The 14,905-nt window shown below is 43.5% G+C and overlaps 1 protein-coding gene across 2 annotated transcripts; it reads right to left on the minus strand.

Moving 5' to 3' along the window:
- Positions 1 to 23: 23 nt before the first annotated feature.
- On the minus strand, positions 24 to 13,931 carry LOC129823705 (mitochondrial fission factor homolog A-like). Of its 2 annotated transcripts, XM_055882636.1 has the most exons (8): positions 13,712 to 13,930; positions 12,365 to 12,446; positions 10,185 to 10,394; positions 4,837 to 5,015; positions 3,927 to 4,012; positions 2,773 to 2,946; positions 1,793 to 1,871; positions 24 to 1,272 (listed from the first exon to the last, which is right to left on the minus strand). In XM_055882636.1, exons 3-8 carry the CDS (start codon positions 10,387 to 10,389, stop codon positions 1,141 to 1,143), a joined length of 855 nt encoding a protein of 284 aa, XP_055738611.1. In that variant the 5' UTR covers positions 10,390 to 10,394; positions 12,365 to 12,446; positions 13,712 to 13,930; the 3' UTR covers positions 24 to 1,140. The 2 variants fall into 2 exon arrangements, with proteins under 2 accessions (XP_055738611.1, XP_055738610.1); XM_055882635.1 differs by lacking the exon at positions 12,365 to 12,446 and having other exon boundaries at positions 13,712 to 13,931.
- Positions 13,932 to 14,905: the final 974 nt, after the last annotated feature.

Below are 14,905 nucleotides of genomic sequence, written 5' to 3' on the forward strand. Positions count from 1 at the left end.
AGAGGGAAGAGAACAACAGATCATCCTTTTCAACCACACATCATTTATTACAAGTCAAATATTTCCAAACAATCCATTGATATTACAAGAAAATAGATAAATAAATGCACAAATACATGTTCAACTAAAGAAAATAAATACATACATACATAAAAATACAAATAAATGTTAAACTAAAGAAAACAAAATAAAAAAACTGTTTTTCAACTAAAGATGCCAGCTTCGTGCAGCGAAAACAGCGCCTGATAAATACAGAACATAATCACATTTGTCGCAATGTTTCTTAGCTCATATATTCCACAAGATACATACATATTTATTCCTGAAAAATATGAGTTCAAACTATTTTTTCCACACACGGCAATTACGTCATACAGTGCTAAAGACTTCATTGGATGATAATGAATAGACATTTAGACTCATGCTCCGCTTCTTGCCAACATCGAGGTAGGAGAGAAATAAATAGTCATTCCACACCATAAAATGGAGTAATGGTACGAATCCCTTCACACAGGACGTGCAACTAAATGCTTACATTTGGAGAAATCTCAACACTGGTTTCCTTTGCCTGTATCCTTGTAATTTCAGCAGCCTCACTGGTTCAAGCAATCTGGATTGATGGGGACATCCAAGCCATATTTTTAACCAACAGATTAGGCAGTCGGGAGTTGTCATAGATACCACCACCCCCCCTCCACAATTTAGTTTTGCTCCAAACAGGTGGGTCCACCCCAAAGTGATGACAGACACCTGTCTCGATCAATGTGAGAAGACTTGAAATATACAAGATGGCGGTGTACACATTGTTGGATTACTTCACGGATCATAAAAAGTATTTATTTTAATAACAGAGCATTTAAAAAATAAAAACGTCATGGACCCCCTTGTACCCTGGACAAGGACATGTTATGAGACTCCTGTTTCTACAAATAGAGGATGAGGACAGTATCGCCAAACTAAGATCGGTCTGAAATGTTCTGTGCTACACCAAACAGTACCTAACCGGTAACTCCCAGTATATTAGATTAAAAACATTGTTTTGATTAAATCACATTATCTGGTGTTACAATCTGTAGAAGGAATTGAGATATTTCTGGTTAAATGACAGTGTAGGACCTGGTCATTGGGTTCCGTGCGGTTCTAACGTCGGAACCAGATCCAGGTATTGATGAGCCAGAACGCCACGGTGGCGGAGTAGAGAATCACCTCTCGCTTGGAGCGCTCCTTGTTCTCCTCCTCCAGTAGCTGGAGACGTCGGTTCAGCTTCACAATCTGAATAAGCAGGTGAATGTAGTGAATCAGTTTGTTAAGGATGATGATTCATCAGAACAGTTGATTCAGTCCATTCAGTGAATTAAATGAAATTCAGTTTAGTGGATTGAAAACTCCTTATAGACACCATTTTATTCTTTCTTCATTGGGAGAGTGTCAATTCCACATCAATTCAGGACATCCCCAAAATGGCATTTCCTGAACTGAAATGGAATTGACTCAATTTCTGTGAGTCAGACAATTTTTCAATTTATACATTACATACCTATCAGTGGTGGCTGGTGGCACTTTAAAAGGGGAGGACGGGCTCATAATAATGTCTGGAATTAAATGAATGGAATATGTTTGATACCTTTCCATTCACTATTATGAGCCATCCTCCCCTCACCAGCCTCCTCTGATACCCATTATGTGTTAGCTACAGTCATTCATTTGATCAATATATACATTGGAAGGTAATCAATCATTTAATAAATATAATTGGATAGGAGGGCAACACAGGGTACAATGCTTTGACTACCTGTCGCCGTAATGACGAGGCGTCCACTAAGCCTGAATCATCAGGGGTCATGTCCATGTCGAGGGCCAAGTGACCAGCCCTACAGGAAACAAAAAGCAGAACATATTTATAATACGACAGAACATAAATGGATTTAACATATATGGAAAAAGTTACATTTGACAAAGTTACTGGCTGCAACACTGCAAAAGCCAACATCTATATTCCGAAGTAAAATACGTTCCCCCAAACTGATGGACTGCATTTCCGGCTTGGTTAGTAACATTGTAAATACTTGACTCAGAGCATTTGAATGGTCTTTCAACTTTAAAAAAAGACCGTTTTAGTGGCGCTAAACACGCCATCACCACTCCGAGCTCAGCTTCATTATTGAGAGGGTAAGTACAGGCTAGGTGCCAATACAGCAGTATTTGAGCTAACAGAGGCGATCATGAGCCAACTCTATGCAGTCTAATGCTATTCCATTAGAACACACACACACACACACACACACACACACACACACACACACACACACACACACACACACACGTCAAGAGTCACCTTGATTCATCGGAAAAAAAGGACAAAGTCATCATGAGAAAGTATATATAAAAAAAGGGGCTATTGTAAAAACAGACTGACTGTCTGATGTTCTCCTAGAGAATGACTGATGTCACAAGATAAAATAGACCCAAGGAAATCTGTTGACAGTAGCTACGCACTACAGATTACTTAGAGATAATATATCTTAATCTCATCCTAGCTTAGAGAAAGCATAAGGCACACACTGACTACTCCTGAAGTATGCACTAGCACACTTTCTCACATAGATGTTATTAACAAGGGTGGAAACTCCTTCCGGTCGATGTTTACACCAGTCTTATGCTTTTAAATCCATGACCGGGAGCGTGCAAGTGCACACACTTAGGAAAAAGGGTGATTTTTTTTCTTCTTTCAGAATGCAACATGTGTGTGGCTGAGGAGATCAAGGGGGTCACCTGCGGTGGATGTCGACCTCCAGGACCTCCAGGACCTGCTGGTAGGCCCGGCGCGTGGTGCATTGGATATAGGACAACAACCCTCCAGCACTGTACTGTAGGTTCACCACGTCCTCAGGGGTACACAGTGGAGGACAGGCACGGAGAGGGGGGGCGACGGGGGACAGGGTTACACTGAGAGAGAGAAGGGAAAAAAAAATGTAAGAGTGAGATGGAGAGAAGGGAGGGGAAGGGAGGGATGGAAAATTGAAAGAAGGTAGAGAGATGGACAAACAGAGGAAGAGAGGTAAAGACATGTCAAGGAATTGAGAGAGATGAAGAGAGATAGGCATTTCATAGTCTCCCGTGACAGAACCAAATCTAGGCTCCGGCCAACTGCTCGATTTGGTTCTTGGGGGGGGGGGGTGCATCCCCGCAAAATTAGGATTAGTCCAAAACCAGCGCACTGGAAGAATTGTTGCACATTATCCATCAAATCCCAGTCTCCGAGGAAAGACGCAACATTTGAATGTTTCGTCCTCATGAGATTCTTCCTGTGACAGATTACATTTAAATGTTAAAGGGGATACTTTTGGCGATAAAGACCCAGGGTCAGATGAACTCTTGGACACCATTTTTTCAAAACATTTTAGTCATTTAGCAGACGCTCTTATCCAGAGCGACTTACAAGACCAATTATGGTTAAGTGCCTTGCTCAAGGGCACATCAGCAGATTTTTCACTTAGTCGACGAGGGGATTCGAACCAGCGATCCTTTCCAGCAGTTATTTTTACGAATCATGATTTCGCCAAAGTGGTGCTAAGAGTGGGAACAGGGATTCTAACCGGAAAATTCTCTAATAAACACTAGTTATCTGCAAAATAGTCGCTTTGAAAACATTGTCATATACCTCCATGTTATTAGCATGCAGCATATACAAATATTGTAAAAACAGGGGGACTTTCCAGAAAGGATGGGGCTAGGAAGGGTCTTTGACAGGGAGTTTGCGTGGACTTGTCTAGTTCAGATTTGAAAGCCTTTTTGCCCCAAGAACCAAATCAAGTAGCTGGCCACGCCAGATCTGGTTCTGGGTGCTGAAATTAGGCATTTCATAACTACGAGAAAGAAAGCGATGACTCTTCCAATGCTTCCCTCACACCTGGGCTGTTGCTTACCTTACGTGGGTTCTGTTGGCCGGGCCGCTCTGGCGGATGCTGGTTGTATCGCTCACAGTGCGCTCCCTCAGCGACCGAGAGTGGACCTGTGTATGGGGCACATCAGGGATGTATGATGGGATCGCTATATTTTCATTTTAGCCTTAGATTTTAAAGTGATAGGACTTTCTGCCTAATTGGAAATGTAGTAACGGATAACTAGGAAGTAACTGGCGGTCCTTAGAGTAAGATACCAAACATACAGTATGGGTTGGTCTACTTTTTATTACCATTTTTTCTTTGGTCCAATTGGTAGTTACAGTCTTGTCTCATCGCTGCAACTCCTGTACAGACTCGGGAGAGGTCAAGAGCCATGCGTCCTCCGAAACACAACCCAACCAAGCCGCACTACTTCTTGACACAATGCCCACTTAACTCGGAAGCCAGCCGCACCAATGTGTCAGAGGAAACACCGTACACCTGGCGACCTGGTCAGAGTGCACTGCGCCCGACCTGCCACAAGAGTCGCTAGTGCGCGATGGGACAAGGACATGCTTGCCGGCCAAACCCTCCCCTAACCCGGACGACGCTGGGGCAATTGTGCGCCGCCCCATGGGTCTCCCGGGTCGCGGCCGGCTGCAACAGAGCCTGGACTCGAACTCAGAATCTCTAGTGGCACAGCAAGCAACTGCGATGCAGTGCCTTAGACCACTGCACCACTTGGGAGGCCTGGGTTGGCCTACTTACCCGCTGATTAGTGTTAGCATCGTAGCATGAATAACAATGAAAAACCAGACCCAGGTTAGCATGCTCCAAATAGAAGGCTCCAAATAGAAAAGCATTTTTTTTTTTGTAGAACATTTCTCATTTCTGAGAACCATTTATGGCTCTGTGTAGTTCTAATGACGTCACACCGTTGACACAAACTCACCCCCTGGTTGGCGTGGGCCTGTGTTGTGGGAGCCTGGTCAGTCTCCAGGGAGTCCAGGGAATGTTCATTGAGGGTGAGTATTCGTGGTGGCGCCTTCATGTCCAGTAAATCCACAGGAGGAGTGGACTGGATCAGGTCTAGGTCTCTGGGCCGGGAGTAATGGGAGTCCCCATCGTCCCCTGGAGAAGGCGGAAGGAGGACAGTGTCATGTTCATTAGTCAACAAACGGAAGAACACGGACTGAAACAGGGGAGGACTAGCTGGACTTGTCAGCACAATGGCTCAACAGGCATTTGGACTGACCTACTGAAAACCAGATGGCTCTCTCCAGGTTTCCGCACAGACAACCAGATGGCTCTCTCCAGGTTTCCCCACAGACAACCAGATGGCTCTCTCCAGGTTTCCCCACAGACAACCAGATGGCTCTCTCCAGGTTTCCCCACAGACAACCAGATGGCTCTGTCCAGGTTTCCCCACAGACAACCAGATGGCTCTGTCCAGGTTTCCCCACAGACAACCAGATGGCTCTGTCCAGGTTTCCCCACAGACAACCAGATGGCTCTGTCCAGGTTTTTCCCTCCGGCCCCACTTCCAGCATTGGGGAACATCCCGCGTCACGTCTATTCCCATACGCACAAGCATTGTTCATGACACAAACTGCTCACACCACTCATTGGCGTAAAGAATTAGACAGATTTAAACCTACTTGTCTTGCAATTCTACACATGTTTCCATGTCTAATGTGCATTAATGTGATAGATTGTGTTGTCATGTTTGAGTCACTCCTATGGGATAAAATAACTAGCAAAAAAAACATTAGCTGACATGAGCAAGTTGATCTGGACTTTTCTGACAAGTTCTGCAATGACTGACATGACAAGAGGAAATGATGATGCACTACCCAATTTAGAAAATGCACCTTGTGTATTCTACTATTACAACTTTGAAGAGTAAGTTGAAAGCCGGACAGAGTTCCTTTTCTACGGGTGTCTAATCAATTGTGCTATGTGTTTTTTTAGACAAAGATTTTTTCTTCAACAAGCAGGAAGCACAGGATGTACAAGGCTGAAATCCCCGTCATTGGCAAGAGAAAGAGACGCAGGTACAGAGGACACAGAGCGGGGTGCCTCGTAAGGATCCGCAGAAGGCAAGTGGGAAAGCTGCCGTTACCGTCAATATTACTCGCCAACGTGCAATCATTGGACAATAAATTAGACAAGATACGATCACGAATATCCCACCAACGGGACATCAGAAACTGTAACATCTTATGTTTCACGGAATCGTGGCTGAATGACGACATGGATATTCAGCTAGTGGGATATACGCTGCACCGGCAAGATAGAACAGCACACTCCGGTGAGATGAGAGGAGGCGGTCTGTGCACATTTGTAAACAACAGCTGGTGCACAATCTTAGGAAGTCTCTAGATTTTGCTCGCCTGTAGACCAAAGTCTTGGCAAATAGTGTTCATCCATACTTTTTGTGGCTGTTTATTTACCACCACAGACAGATGCTGGCACTAAGACCGCACTCAGTCAGCTGTAGAAGGAAATAAGCAAACAGGAAACCACTCACCCAGAGGCGGCGCTCCTAGTGGCTGGAGATTTTAATGCAGGGAAACTTAAATCAGTTCTACTTAATTTCTATCAGCATGTTAAATGTGCAACCAGAGGGAAAAAAATTCTGGATCACCTGTACTCCACACACAGAGACGTGTACAAAGCTCTCCCTCGCCCTCCATTTGGTGAATCTGACCACAATTCTATCCTCCTGATTCCTGCTTACAAGCAAAAATTAAAGCAGGAAGCACCAGTGACTCGGTCTATAAAAAAGTGGTCAGATGAAGCAGATGCTAAACTACAGTTTTGCTATCACAGATTGGGATATGTTCCGGGATTCTTCCGATGGCATTCTTCCGATGGCACATCAGTCACTGGCTTTATCATTAAGTGCATCGAAGACGTCGTCCCCACAGTGACTGTACGTACATACCCCAACCAGAAGCCATGGATTACAAGCAACATTCGCACTGAGCTAAAGGGTAGAGCTGCCGCTTTCAAGGTACGGGACTCTAATCCGGAAGCTTAAAAGAAATCCTGCTATGCCCTCCGACAAACTATCAAACAGGCAAAGCGCTGATACAGGGCTAAGATTGAATCGTACTACACCGGCTCCGACGCTCATCTTATGTGGCAGGGCTTGCAAACTATTACAGACTACAAAGGGAAGCACAGCCGCGAGCTGCCCAGTGACACGAGCCTACCAGATGAGCTAAATCACTTCTATGCTTTGAGGCAAGCAACAGTGAGGCATGTATGAGAGCATCAGCTGTTCCGGATGACTGTGTGATCACGCTCTCCGTAGCCGACGTGAGTAAGACCTTTAAACAGGTCAACATTCACAAGGCCAGACGGATTACCAGGACGTGTGCTCCAGGCATGTGCTGACCAACTGGCAGGTGTCTTCACTGACATTTTCAACATGTCGCTGATTTGAATCTATAATACCAACATGTTTCAAGCAGACCACCATAGTCCCTGTGCCCAAGAACACTAAGGCAACCTGCCTAAATGACTACAGACCCGTAGCACTCACGTCCACAGCCATGAAGTGCTTTGAAAGGCTGGTAATGGCTCACATTAACACCATTATCCCAGAGACCCACACCAATTTGCATACTGCCCAAACAGATCCACAGATGATGCAATCTCTATTGCACTCCACACTGCCCTTTCCTACCTGGTTTTTTATATATACATATATATATATTTTTTAAATGTTTATTTTTAAATAAATTTGCCGATTAATCGGTATCGGCTTTTTTTGTCCTCCAATAATCGGTATCGGCATTGAAAAATCATAATCGGTCGACCTCTAGTCGAAACACACCAAGACAGTCGTGAAGAGGGCACAACAAAACCTATTCCCCTCAGGAGACTAAAAAGATTTGGCATGGGTCCTCAGATCCTCAAAAGGTTCTACAGCTGCACCATCGGAGCGTCCTGACGGGTTGCATCCCTGCCTGGTATGGCAACTGCTCGGCCTCCGACCGCAAGGCACTACTGAGGGTAGTGCGTACGGCCCAGTACATCACTGGGGCTAAGCTGCCTGCCATTCAGGACCTCTACACCAGGTGATGTCAGAGGAAGGCCCTAAAAATTCTAAGACCCCAGCCACGCAAGTCATAGAATGTTCTCTCTACTACCGCATGGTACGAGAGCGCCAAGTCTAGGACCAAAAGGCTTCTCAACAGTTTTTACCCCCAAGCCATAAGACTCCTGAACAAGTAATCAAATGGCTATCCGGACCATTTGCATTCTCCTCCCCCAACCCCTCTTTCACGCTGCTGCTACTACTCTCTGTTTATCATATATGCATAGTCACTTTAACCATACCTACATGTACATACTATATCAATTAGCCCGACTAACAGGTGCCTGTTTTTAGCCTCAACACTGTATTTCACCTTTATTTAACCATATATCCTCGCAACTGTTATTTTCACTGTTTTTATTTCTTTACTTTTCACATAATACCAATTTTTTTAACTCATGTTTTTTTTTTTTTTTTTTTTTAATCGCACTGTTGGTTAGTAAGTAAGCATTTCACTGTAAGGTCCACAGCTGTTGTATTCAGTGGGGCGGCAGGTAGCCTAGTGGTTAGAGCATTGGACTAGGAGCCGGAAGGTTGCAAGATCGAATTCCCGAGCTGACTAGGTAAAAATCTGTCGTTCTTCCCCTGAACAAGGCAGTTAACCCACTGTTCCTAGGCCGTCATTGAAAATAAGAATTTGTTCTTTACGGACTTGCCAACTGTAGATAAATAAAGGTAAAATAATAACATTTGGCGCACGTGACAAATAAACTTTGATTTGATTCCCAAACCATCACAACTGGGTTGAGGTCGGGTGATTGTGGAGGCCAGGTCATCTGATGCAGCACTCCATCACTCTCCTACTTGGTCAGACAGCCCTTACACAGCCTGGAAGTGTGTTGGGTCATTGTCCTGTTGAAAAACAAATGATAATCCCAATAAGCGCAAACCAGATGGGATGGCGTATCACTGCAGAATGCTGTGATAGACATGCTGGTTAAGTGTGCCTTTAATTCTAAATAAATCACAGACGGTGTCACCAGCAAAGCACCCCCACACCATCACACCTCCTCCTCCATGCTTCACAGTGGGAAATACACATGCGGAGATCGTCTCACAAAGACATGGCGGTTGGAACCAAAAATCTCCAATTTGGACTCCAGACTAAAGGACACATTTCCACCGGTCTAATATCCGTTGCTCGTGTTTCTTGGCCCAAGCAAGTCTCTTCTTATTATTGGTGTCCTTTAGTAGTGGTTCTTTGCAGCAATTCCATCATGGAGGCCTGATTCACACAGTCTCATCTGAACAGTTGATGTTTATATGCATTTATTTGGGCTGCAATTTCTGAGGCTGGTAACTCTAAGGAACTTATCCTACGCAGCAGAGGTAACTCTGGGTCTTCCATTCCTGTGGCGGTCCTCATGAGAGACAGTTTTAAATCAAATCAAATTTTATTGGTCACATACACATGGTTAGCAGATGTTAATGCGAGTGTAGCGAAATGCTTGTGCTTCTAGTTCCGACCATGCAGTAATATCCAACAAGTAATCTAACAATTTCACAACAACTACCTTTTGCACACAAGTGTAAAGGAATGAATAAGAATATGTACATTTAAATACATGTATGAGCGATGGCCATGCAACATAGGCAAGATGCAGTAGATGGTAGAGTACAGTATATCCATATGAGATGAGTAATGTAGGGTATGTAAACATTATATAAAGTGGCATTGTTTAAAGTGACAGGTGATACAGTTATTACAATTTTTAATGATTAAATTGGCTAGATGCACAATCAAGAGATGCACAATCGAGAGCATCCTGTCGGGCTGTATCACCCCGTGGTACGGTAACTGCTCCGCCCACAACTTTCAAGAAGGCACACCTGTTAATTGAAATGTATTCCATGTGACTACCTCCTGAATCTGGTTGAGAGAATGCCAAGAGTGTGCAAAGCTGCCATCAAGGCAAAGGGTGGCTATTTGAAGAATCTCAAATATAAAATATATTTAGATTTTTTTAACACTTTTTGGTTACTACATGATTCCATATGTGTTATTTCATAGTTTTGATGTCTTCACTATTATTCTACAATGTAGAAAATAGTAAAAATAAAGAAGACCCCTTGAAATCAGTAGGTGTTCTAAAACCTTTGACCGGTAGTGTATATAAATCAAAATATTACTCCCCCCCCCCCCCCCCCCCACACAATTTGGGAACAACTGATGCAGACCACACACTGCTCACCTGCTATCACAATCCTCTCTGGTACATGCATCATGTGGGGGGCCAGGGGCTGAGACAGCAGCCCATGTTGGTTTTCGGGGGCCACTTTGAGTGTGTCGGGGATGCGCATGCGCTGGCTGATGCCCTCGGTGTACTCCAGCTCATAGTGGATACGATTCATCTCTGCCTCTTCCGAAGAGGAAGAGGGGAAGGTTGCCCCACTCATCCAGCCTTGTAATAACAACAACAAAAGCCTCAATTATCAAACATTTAAAAATCGCTCATATGTTAACATTTAGGTCAATGGATTTTAAGGGCTTGCCCTAAAAAAGGAATGCAATTTGCCATTTATATGCAATTTAACCAACTGTGTTGATAACAGGGCATTTGATATAGCATAACGATTTCATGGTTTTATTGCATTCTACACATTATTGACATTCTTGTGCATTCCTGATATGTTTAATACCAACTCATAATCAAATAATGATGACTGCATTTCCTAGTTAAATGGTAGCCTACATGATCATTTATGTGGGCTAACTAACATAGTGATGTTTTTTGTACTTCTGGTTATTAATAGCCTGATACCTCTGCTTAATCCAAAACAAGCTGATCATGGTTTTATTTATACTGAACAAAAATATAAATGTAAAGGGTTGGTCCCATGTTTCATGAGCTAAAACAAAAAATCCCAGACATTTTTCCATATGCACAAAATGCGTATTTTGTGCACACGTGTTTACATCCCTGTTAGTGAACATTTCTCCTTTGCCAAGATAATCCATCCACCTGACAGGTGTGGCATATCAAGAAGATGATTAAACAGCAAGATCATTACACAGGTACAACTTGTGCTGGGAACAATAAAAGGCCACTCTAAAATGTGCAGTTTTGTCACACAACACAATTCCACAGATGTCTCTGTTTTTGAGTGCGCTAACAATTGGCATGCTGACTGCAGGAATGTCCACCAGAGCTGCTGCCAGAGAAATTGTTAATTTCTCTACCATAAGCCGCCTCCAATGTTGTTTTAGAGAATTTGGCAGTACGTCCACCGGCTTCACAACCGCAGACTACGTGTGACCACGCCAGCCCAGGACCTCCACATTCGGCGGCTTCACCTGCGGGATCGTCTGAGACCAGCCACCCGGACAGCTGATTGAACTGTCTGAATAATTTTTCTGCACAAACCGTCTCAGGGAAGCTCATATTTTTTATAAATGTTTTATTTTATTTAACCTTTATTTATCTGTGTGCTTGCCGTCCTCAGCAAGGTCTTGACCTGACTGCAGTTTGGTGTCATAACCGACTTCAGTGGGCAAATGCTCACCTTCGATGGCCACTAGCACACTGGCGAAGTCTGCTCTTCACGGATTAATCCCAGTTTCAACTGTACCAGGCAGCTGGCAGACAGCGTGTATGGTGTCGCGTGGGTGAGCGGTTTACTGACGTCAACGTTGTGAACAGAGAGCCTGATGGTGACGGTGGGGTTATGGTATGGGAAGGCATAAGCTACGGACAACGAGAACAATTGCATTTTATTGATGGCAATTTGAATGCACAGACATAACATGACGAAATCCTGAGGCCCATTGTTATGTCATTTATCCGCCGCCATCACCATGTTTCAGCATGATAATGCACGGCCTCATGTTGCAAGGATCTGTACACAATTTATGGAAGCTGAAAATGTCCCATTTCTTCCATGGCCTGCATACTCACCAGACATGTAACCCATTGAGCATGTTTGGGATGCTCTGGATCGATGTGTACAACACAGTGTTCCAGTTCCCGCCAATATCCAGCAACTTCGCACAGCCATTGAAGAGGAGTGGGACAACATTCCACAGGCCACAATCGACAGCCTGATCATCTCTATGCGTTGCATGAGGCAAATGGTGGTCACACCAGAAAATTACTGGTTTTCTGATCCACACCCCAACTTTTTTTTAAAGGTATCTTTGACCAAAAGATGCATATCTGTATTCCCAGTCATGTGAAATCCATAGATTAGGGCCTAATGTATTTATTTCCATTGACTTATATGAACTGTAACTCAGTAAAATCTTTGAAATTGTTGCATGTTGCGGTTTTTTTGTTGTTGGTGTAGCTACGGAATTGTAAAGCAATATGTGATGGCTCCATATCTGGTGTTATGGCTTAGTTAATGGAAAACTATGCCACATTTTTCTACTAACCTGGTCTTGGCGATACTTTCTTTGTTCTCGATTTGGAAGAAAAGTGTATCTCATAAATGTCCTTGTCCAGTTGCAAGTGGCTCTACAAAAACCAGAAAATTCAGAAAGATATTAAATCCATGTTTTGTACCGCATGAGGGGGTTCCTTGTCATTTTAGCTGCCTGCACATCTAGCATTCCCCAGCATCTATGCAGGAACTAGTTGCTTCTGTGACACCCCCGCGGCCACATGTAGAAGTAGATGACAGCCATCACACAGTGCGACCAAAACAAAGATATGCACACATGCCAGTTCTCACTCACTACACTGTAGCTAGGTTTTATTGCATTCTATAAATTGACATTCTTGTTACCAACTCCTAATCAAGTCATAATGACTTCATACAAAATGAACACGTAGGCTACCATTTTAATTATGTATTTTTTTTAACCTTTTTTAACTAGGCAAGTCAATTAAGAACAAATTGGTATTTATAATGACGGCCTACCCCAGCCTTTCCCTAACCCGGACGACACTGGGCCAATTGTGCGCAGCCCTATGGGACTCCTGTTTACAGCTGGTTGTGATACAGCCCGGGATCGAACCCGTGTCTGCAGTGACGCCTCTACCACTGAAATGCAGTGCCTTAGACCACTGCACCACTCGGGTTAACTGTTGTTTGATTTCCTAATTATGGTTAATAATAGCCTCATGCTTAATCCTAAACAAACATGGACTGAAATTAGCTCAAACGAATTGTCTTAACGTGCTATTCAGAATCCTTGGGACGACTCACCCAAACGAAGTTGATATTGCAAATGGTTATGGTTAGGTAAGGGTTAATGTTAGGGTTTCGGATATGCGTCCCAAGGATCCCAAGTAGCAATGGCATTGGCTCAACTGCGTGGGTCAGACAGTGGATTACTTGACAATTACAGGCAGTAAACAATAACGCTGGAAAGCACCGTGTGGCTGTGATATGAGACTCGTATCAAACAATGACAACTAGTGTGAAGATATTACAAATACTAACTAGTTAACATTTTCAGTTTTTCCCCCATCAGGCTAGCTAGCTATTTGAATGTCTAACCAGGTAACGTTAGCTATATTGTTTCGACGCTTTGCAACCGAAAGCCAACAGGGCATTCAGTCGTCGGCTGACTGGAGAATGTAGATTGATTGTAGAAAGACAAGCCAGACGAAATGTTGTTTTTTTGCTCACGGTAAACGCTAACAAAGGCGTGCATGCCAAATAATTATTGTTGCAAGTAACTATAGCTAGCTAACGTTAACTGGCTTGACGTGGAAGCTTGAAGTTAGCTACATACATTCTCACGACGGTGACGGCTAAATATTCAGACATTTACCTGTTGTATTGCTTCGTCCAACTGCAGATTTCATAAGCTAAATGATGACATTTAATTCGTGTGTTTATGTTCCCCGTGTGCTGCTCATCATCATCAACCAACCGCATGAACCTGTAGTAGTCGACAAGACCGGGTAGGGGAGTACCAGCTAGTTACGAAATGTTAGCACATAGCTGTAGCGTCATTCATTCACTGTAGTAGTAATGGCAAACCAATCATTGTGTCAACGGTGTCGTATCTTACTATCTTCAAAAGGGCATTTCGAACTTAGCACATTGCTAACGCTAGACATTACTTGACATGTTTCACTAACTGGTGTGAGTTTGCATGAGTTAACTTAGTAGCCTAGTTACTAATAACACATCTTTCAACTCTAGGACAAAATCACATATACACTGAGTGTATAAAACATGAAGGACACCTTCTCTTTCCATGACAGACTGGCCAGGTGAAAGCTAGCTATGATCACTTGCTAAATCCACGTCAGTCAGTGTTGATGAAGTGTAGGATACAGTTTAAATAATTATTTTTAAGCCTTGAGACAATTGAGACATGGATTGTGCTATTCAGAGGGTGAATGGGAAAGACTCAGGGTATTCTTCCTGGGGTCCTGCAAAATTAAGGCAGTTTTACAATTTTAAAAACATTACAATACATTCACAGATTTCACAACACACTGTGTTCCCTCACAGCCCTACTCCACCACTGCCGCATATCTACAATACAAAATCCATAAGTATGTGTGTGTGTAGTGCATATGTTATCGTGTGTGTGCCTGGGCTCCCGAGTGGTGCAGCGGTCTAAGGCACTGCATCTCAGTGCTAGAGCCGTCACTACAGTCCCTGGTTCAATTCCAGGCTATATCACACCCGGCTGTGAAGAACTGCAAAACTGCTGGGTTTTTCATGCTCAACTGTTTCCCAGCCAACTTGGCATAACTGTGGGAAGCATTGGGGCGTCAGGTAGCCTAGTGGTTAGACTGTTGGGCCAGTATCCAAAAGGTTGCTAGATCAAATCCGTAAACTGACAAGGTAAAAATCTGTCGTTCTGCCCCTGAACAAGGCAGTTAACCCACTAATTCATCCTTAACCCACCTAAGCTGTCATTTTAAATAAGAATGTGTTCTTAACTGACTTGCCTAGTTAAATAAAATTACCTAATAATAAATACAATTCCCCAATATAATCTCCACCT

The sequence above is a fragment of the Salvelinus fontinalis genome, chromosome 26 (assembly GCF_029448725.1).
Source record: "Salvelinus fontinalis isolate EN_2023a chromosome 26, ASM2944872v1, whole genome shotgun sequence".
Classification (NCBI taxonomy): Eukaryota; Metazoa; Chordata; class Actinopteri; order Salmoniformes; family Salmonidae; genus Salvelinus; species Salvelinus fontinalis.

Bases quoted from the DNA above. Each gene is read 5' to 3' on its own strand.
- LOC129823705 (XM_055882635.1), bottom strand. From the start codon at position 13,745: ATGAAATCTGCAGTTGGACGAAGCAATACAACAG. The intron at 5,016-10,184 runs GTGAGCAGTGTG...CGCCTTCTCCAG, and splicing joins AGAGAGGATTGTGATAGCAG to GGGACGATGGGGACTCCCAT. The intron at 1,872-2,772 runs GTGACCCCCTTG...TGTTTCCTGTAG, and splicing joins GAGGTCGACATCCACCGCAG to GGCTGGTCACTTGGCCCTCG.